This window comes from Miscanthus floridulus, chromosome 7 (assembly GCF_019320115.1).
Source record: "Miscanthus floridulus cultivar M001 chromosome 7, ASM1932011v1, whole genome shotgun sequence".
Lineage (NCBI taxonomy): Eukaryota > Viridiplantae > Streptophyta > Magnoliopsida > Poales > Poaceae > Miscanthus > Miscanthus floridulus.
In genome coordinates, this window is record NC_089586.1 from 22,468,251 (window position 1) to 22,475,796 (window position 7,546).

At 45.2% G+C, this 7,546-nt stretch overlaps 1 protein-coding gene across 1 annotated transcript; it reads right to left on the reverse strand.

The window, feature by feature from the left end:
- Positions 1-2,444: 2,444 nt before the first annotated feature.
- Positions 2,445-6,040, reverse strand: LOC136462815 (protein CYPRO4-like). Its single transcript, XM_066461864.1, has 2 exons — positions 4,228-6,040; positions 2,445-2,971 (listed from the first exon to the last, which is right to left on the reverse strand). The coding sequence occupies exons 1-2, from the start codon at positions 5,893-5,895 to the stop codon at positions 2,690-2,692; spliced, it is 1,950 nt and encodes a 649-aa protein (XP_066317961.1). The 5' UTR covers positions 5,896-6,040; the 3' UTR covers positions 2,445-2,689.
- Positions 6,041-7,546: the final 1,506 nt, after the last annotated feature.

A 7,546-nucleotide genomic window follows, 5' to 3' on the forward strand; every position in this document is an offset into this window, starting at 1 on the left:
CGTCGGCTTCTTCGTCAAGCTCATCTTCATCCCCATCAACAACATCATCGTCAGCTCCGGCTGATCCGTTCCCCTCAGGTATACTTTCCAGCCACGTCTATCCCCCCTGGCCTGGTTTCCACTGGATGTGTGCAATTCGGTAGATCTCTTGGATCGAGCCACATGCTTAGGACAATTCGTTACTGTTACATCTTGTTGTGTGAATTGTTCTGCCGAGATTGGTTTGTGTGGGACTGGGAATTTCGATTAGGTGATTGGAGATTAGCTGGGTGGGAATTCAGCGTAGATGTTTAGCTGTTGTCGTTAATGGTACAGTGACTATTAGTAGTGGTTGTGAGATCTAATATCCTCAAGGATTCTCATATACTCCATCCGTTTCAAATTATAAGACGTTTTAGCTTTTATAGATACATTGCTTTTACTATGCATGTAGACATAGTGTATATCTAAGTGTGTAGCAAAAGTAATGAATCTAGAAAAGCCAAAACGTCTTATAATTTGGAACGGATTGGGTACTACTATAATGGATGATATTTTTTAGACTCTACTAGTAGCTTGGTTTGGAAGCCAGTTATCATTTTTTTACCGGGTGTTCCCTTAAAACTGTGACATCATTGAATTCATGCGTCTATAGGGCATCATTTAACCGTGGTAGATACAGTGTTTTTTTTTTAAAACAAAAATTGAGAGAAGGCAGTTGTTAATATGTTCGGACAGCATTTCTTTGCATGTAGAACCATGCCTGTGGACATTTCTTATTCACTGTTGCTGTGTGATAATTCAATTGACATCTAGTCACGCAGTGTAGATCTGCTTGATTGGTACTATGCTTAGCCTGTTTATGCTTTTTACACTATGTTTTTGTTGCTATCCGTATTAAAAAACAAAAACACAAAGTAGCCCATTTGTTAGCTACTTCAATAGTACTTTTCAGCGAACAAGCAGTGTTTTCCTCTCGTAACATTTCAGCATAAGTATCAGTATAAGCGAACAGGGCCTATGGCAAGTCTGGGTTTCTTTTAGATCATCCGGGTTTGATTAAGCAGAATATGAACTTCTGATGATAGAGATAAACAATGAAATATGTGAAGTGCTTTGTGTTTGGGCTTCCTGCATAATTTTCAGATATATTTGCAAACAGTACTTGATCTGAATATGGAATATGAATTTCAAGCCTTTAACAACTGAGATCTGTAACCTTCCATTGTAAGCCAAGGTTTGGATGCTCCTATGTGTGGTTGGCACAGTGGGGATTGGATATTCAATATGGTACAGTAGTAGTTTTGCATAATGTCCCCTGAATGACTTTGCATTCTGTATTTCCTAAATGCGGGATTTTATGGATTACTGAGATGACCAGTTTTTGTGTTCAATCCACCAATGCTCTGTGTTTCTGGAGTTTGATGGTTTCTTCTATTACCTACTCCCAACAAATGTGATAAAACGATGCTGGGTTACTTATGTACAATGTAATCACGATCTTGGTTTACAATTTTCCCATGAAAAATGGATGTGTTTGTTCTGTGACCTGATTGACACCATTATCAGCTGAAACTCGCAGCCCCAAATTTCTCGTCCATGACCTTGCTTTAATGAACATCTCCTGTTCTGTTTGAAACAGCTTGATCATTTCTAACGTTGTTTTGTTGTCTCTGATGCAGGCTGCGGGCGGAAGGAGTGGACAATGGCGTCACTACCTTGGAGGCAGCACCATTTTCAGCCCTGATATCAGTAAAGCAATCCGTTTAGGACTTATGTTGTTAAGGAGAACTCTCTTATCTTTTTCTTTTGATTGAGGACGTGTGGTAGACCTGGAACTCTTCTGTACCTGATGCCGAATAGGCTTCCGTGAATTAGCGGGTGACAAAATTGAATGGCTACCATATCTTCTCGATTCCTTTGTGGTGCGGCATCGTTCATAATTTGCTTTTCGCGGTTACTTGCAGGTTTCTGGCGTTGTTAGTACAGCGGTAGCAATCTGAATGTGATTTTCGTACAAAAGGTGCCAAAACTAAGAGACTGCGAACCACTAACTTTATCTGAGGCTTCGAGTTTCGATAAATTCACTTCCATCGTCCAATTGCTTACCTTTCCGTTCCTGCTGAACCCAACGAGGATCGACGCTCAGGGCACCATCACCCTTAGGAGATACTTGATGGCTCTAAATACTATTGAAGAAGTTATCTAGTTTTTAGTACATAACTCATAATATGAATAACTATGCATGATTTTGAAATACGAGTATAAGACTAACTCTTGATTAAGAGATATTTTCTCTCTCTTCTATTATAAAATATAAAATACTGCGCTTCTATTAAAACATGAAATATTATGCTTAGAACTAGCTCAGAAATTACGATTGAAGGTGCCCTTACATCAATTCTAGATAGATTTCTTTTCCTAGCTGGGTTCATACACAACGATGGATTTTGGAATGAATCAACAGAACGTGACTAACAGCACGAAGAGAGCCACAATATATAAAAAACAAGCACAAAGTTTTGGTCAACGAACATAGATTTCGGTCTTCCAACAAACCATGACGAGGTAGTCACTAAGCTTAACCGCTAAAAGTCTACCAAGAAAAGAAAACGAAAACAGATTTCATCTGTTAGTGTGAGTTACACCCCACATAAGAAGCAATCAACCGACCCCAGCAATGATGGAGAGGACCAGCAGCAGCACGGAGCTAGTGCCTGCTTGATATACTCAAGGAGGTGACCTTCATGGGCGTGGCCACCACCAGTGGAGCCTCTGGGGAGTCGCCGACCAAATACCTGTCATGCATAAAGCGGCTGGCCACAATTGACTCGTCCTTGGGGATCACCTTGTAGCAATAGCAGCTCTTAAGCCCCTCCTGGTACTGGTAGCACTCGTGGTGGCTGTTCTTCACCTGCAGGAAGTTCCACACCACGCTGTACTTTCCCACAGTGGCCACGAGATGCCGCTCCTGCTTCCCATTTTCTGTCACCTGCGTAATCATCAGATAATAGATGAGGTCTCAAATGTCAGCGAATGCACATGTCCGCTCATGCTGGTGAGTAATGGGTTTTTATTAACCATTTGATTGTAGTCCCTGCAGGCAGAGACAGAGATCACTGCAGCTGATTCAAGATGTACTAGATACAGCAATATTTCATTAGCATAAATTTTCTAGTTTATCTTAGAACCATAAATATTAACATTCACAGCATATCACGAATACATGTTAACATTCACACCATAAATTTTCTAAGTTCAAAACAGGTCAAACAACATGCACCACTGAACTGCATCCAAATGGTACAAGGAAGCATAGAAGGTGGTTTCTTAACAATATGTGCATCACTCCAGCTGATTCAAGATGTACTTGATACAGCTATTTTCATTAGCATAAACTTTCTAGTTTATCTTAGAACCATAAATATTAAAGTTCACGGCACATTAATAGTTTCAAAACAGCTCAAACAACATGCACCACTGAACCGCATCCAAATGGTACAAGCATAGGTGCTTTCTTAACAATACGTGCATCACATGCATGCGCAGGTTATCAGCATCAAATCTGGATCGTCGATCCTAGGTGCTCAGCATTAAACTCCATCAAGAAACAAGATTTTTTAGAAACAACATCAATGAAAAGGTAGATAAACTTGTACGTAGTAGATACATGACTCTACTAGTTTGATAATGGTGATCTAAATGATACTAAAATCAAAAGTGAACTGAATGTCTTTAACGGTATTATACAACATCACACTATTTTTCTAGCATACTCAATTTTCATAACAAGTGAAAATTAGTAAGCGTTTGTAGGACTATAAAAGGAAACACCCCTTAGAAGCAACTGACATACATCGGTCAAGGCATCCTAGAGTAATCAATGTTTAACATTAACAAACCAGTGGCACACAACTGTGAAACGGCAGAAGACATGTATTAAAAATTAAGGATGTAATGAAATTAAACAGGGGGAAAAGCCCAAACATTATAAGCAAAAGCCACATAACATGATCTGCCACCAATATACAATTGAACCACTTCTACATGATCTATACTACATGATGAAGCAACTGACCATATAAATTGATAATTGGAGATCACTAAATATAGCAGCTTAACCAATGCTGTCAGTTTTGATCACACAGAATGCCAAAATGCTACAGAAGAAGTGCATAATCTTCTGTATGGTGTACAGTGGTAAATCTGAACAAAATTCCATAATAAAAAGTGGCAATATATACTCACCCAAGAGAATCTGCCCTCCCTGAACCTGTTGTTTGCCCCTGCTAGATGAGAGTCCAGTGGGTTGAGCTTCAGCAGCCTCGGAGCAGCAATTCGGTTGCCCATTCTCCCACTGAATCCATTCTTCTCCTTTCCATCTTTGTCAATGAAGATGGTGCATATAAGAATCAGGTATGTGTCTGTTGTCCCTAGAATCCACTTCCCATCATATGTCACGTCGACATGGGTAATGGGTGAACCCAACCCAGGAAAGGCCGTTTTTGCCATCCTCATAGAGCCCTTAGAATACAAGCGGATCTTCCCATCTAATGATCCAACAACAATCGAACCGTCACCAGTTGAAGCAAAGCACTGAAAGTTTGTGCCCCGGGAAAACTGATGCCCCTGTGTCCATTGCAATACTGGCGATTCAGTTGCACTTGCCAAGTTCTGCACAATGCCCCTCCGGTCTCTCATATCCCACCGGCACAACCGGTTGTCATCCAGTCCCAAGAAGGTGGACTCGGATGGATCTAGCTGAGCCCCTTTGCTATCGTTCGTGATATCCCTCATATTAATGTCTGCTCCATCTTTCTCAAACTTCCATTCTGAAACCACTTTCCCAGTCTCAATATCAAATTGATGCACCCCCTTGGCGTGTGGCTTTCCATCAGTGGCTGGGCTCATTAGGAGCATGTTAGTCTCAGCCCGCATAAGAAGAGCCTTTTTCGGTGTCGAGAAGTTTGTGCTCCCTCCAGAAAACTTCACCGACATGCCCTTGCCGTGTATCCCATGCTCGAAATTCCTCACAACCTCAATCCCTTTGTCTCCAACGAGGAAACTGTTATCCAGTGCGCCAAGCGCAAGACTCTTGATTCCACTCCCTTCCTCAACGGGCTCCTCAAACTCATGCAGATCCTCCAACACAGACTTCAGTACTGGTGTCTGCGGAGGCATCGGGCTGCCCTTGGGACCCGGAGAGAAGCCGTCCGTGGCGTCCTCCCATATGGACTCGTCGCCGTCCTCCGGGCGCGCCCACGCCGCGAAGTCCTTCCCGAACACCTTGGCGCGGCCCTCCTCCGTCGCTGCGACGCCGTAGCTGTTCTCAAACATACAGCTGTGGTACTTCGCGCAGAAGTCGCCGAAGCCGTTGGCGTGGAGGAACTTGAGGGCCCATACGCCGTCGGCGACGAAATCCACGCGGCGCTGCGCGGGGAAGGTCTTGAGCTGCAGCTCGGGCCCGACCCTGGCCCGGATCTTCGAGCCCACGACGAGGCACCACGGCCCGCGGGCGGGCGCGTCGTCGTCCTCGTCGTCGCCGGTGCGCACGAAGGAGGCGGCGGCGAGGCGGTCGGAGATGATCCACTTGGCGGCGGGGGAGGAGCCGCCGATGTGGAGGTAGAGCTTGACGGCGTTGAGCGCGGTGGGGTTGGCGCTGGGGGTGGGGGTGGGCCCGGGGCTAGGGTTCGGGGAGATGGGCTCGTTGTACTTGAGGTGGAGCTGGCAGAGGTGGCGGTCGATGGCGTCGATGGAGGTGGGGGTGGCCGCCGCCCCTCCGCCGCTGGCCAACTTGGAGGAGGCGGAGGCCGGGGTAGGCGTGCCGTAGTCGGAGTTGTCGGAGGCCCGGGACTCGGCGTCCTCGGAGTCGGAGTCGGATAGGTCGAGGTCCTCGCGGCTGTGCGAGCCCCCCATGGCGGCGGAGGCGGCGGCGGCTGATAGGGTTTCGGCGAGGAGGTGACTAGGTGAGATTGGGGGAGCGGAGGAGGAGCGTGCGGGAATTTGAAATTTGGGGGCGACGGTGATGGGAGAGATGGGGGGACATGGCTTTGGCCGCCGTTTTGCGCTTCTACTGCAAACCCGCAAGTGGGGGAGAGGAGATCTGGGAAACGAATAGAATAGGACGCAATTGAAAGACCAAACGGCCGTTGCGCTAAACAGATTCAAAAATTCCAAACTGAAGATTCGTAGCAGTAGCACCTTCACTCTCACTCGCACCAACTGTTCCAATGCTCCATGATCTGACCTCAGAGTCAACAGGAAAAAAAACAGAGGAGGTTGCATTCGATCTTAGGCTATTTCCAACAACAACACCTAAAATAAAAGACATATTCGTCATTTGGTAGCGCTACAGACAAAAGGTTCAATATATATTCGGCATCTTCTCCAACAACAAGACCTAAAAGAGAATTCTTTCTGCAAATGAGTTTCCAAGAGAGAGGATGCTCATATTTGGGTTGTGCCTCTCAGGCAACCCAAAATAGGGCTCCCGTATAGGTACTCTGTTGGAGACTGATTTTGGATCTCTGGCTACCCATTTTGGGTTTTGGTGTCCATATGGGTTTTTTGTCGGAGACGGTCTTAGGAATCAAATTTACAGACAAAACAAGCCCAAGCCAGTTTTCCAAACCGGACAGTTTGTCTAGCCTTCCCGTGTGGCTCTTTACAAACCGGCCCAGGTCGATTTTGTCTATTTGGGCCCAATTCATTCCGAACTCAATCCAAACTCCTTCAATCTCTCATAGTAAACATGTAGATCATGATTTGGAATGTTGCCTATTGATAAGAGGATCACAAACAGTTAAGGTTCAATTAGTCAAAAATCAATCTACTATTATTTACCCTAACTTAGCTCTTCTAAACATTCTGTTCTCCCGCGCCTCTCTCGATAGGATTCCTTGGCGTTTCTAGGTGGCCTTGCCAATCCTAGAGCAACATCATTGTGCTCCTCCCTGATGAGTCTTCTCAGGAGGTGTTCGCGACTCGTGAGCTTTTCAAGTGAAGAACAGGCGTCTACATCGCCCGACCAACTTGCTAATCAGCCTCGCTGTTTGGACCCCTCTCCATGCATGCTAAGATGTGTGCGGCCTTAGGTGTGCTAGCCCTTACTTGTGTGTAACCCTAATTAGCGTTAATAGATCCCCAATACTTATTTTTTAGGTGATTAATCAAACTCAGCTCTCTCTCAGATGAAGGGGATATATCCTTCTCCCCTATTTGGCGGTCGTTGGTTATGGTAGAATAACATTCCTAACAGTGAATTGGGGTAGCGAGCTTGCCACCGCACAGTTGTGGCACGACAAAGCCCCCTATGTGTATGTGACAGAAGAGAGGGGGGAAGAGGAGCACCTGTGACAAATTGAGCGGTGGCATTGGCGGATCTAGTACGAGTTCCTCGCCAATGACCTGCCCTACAATCGCTCGCAAGGGACTATAATCAAATGGTTAGACTGGCTATAATCGGAGGTTCCAATATTTTTTAAGTACTCCTTCCATCTCAAAATAAATACACATACGCATCTCGTATTTTGATCCACTTTCGAAATATGAGATGTGCACTTATTTT

Coding starts and splice junctions, on each gene's coding strand:
- LOC136462815 (XM_066461864.1), bottom strand. CDS start 5,895: ATGGGGGGCTCGCACAGCCGCGAGGACCTCGACCTATCCGACTCCGAC. Junction 2,972..4,227: donor GGGAGGGCAGATTCTCTTGG/GTGAGTATATAT, acceptor ATGATTACGCAG/GTGACAGAAAATGGGAAGCA.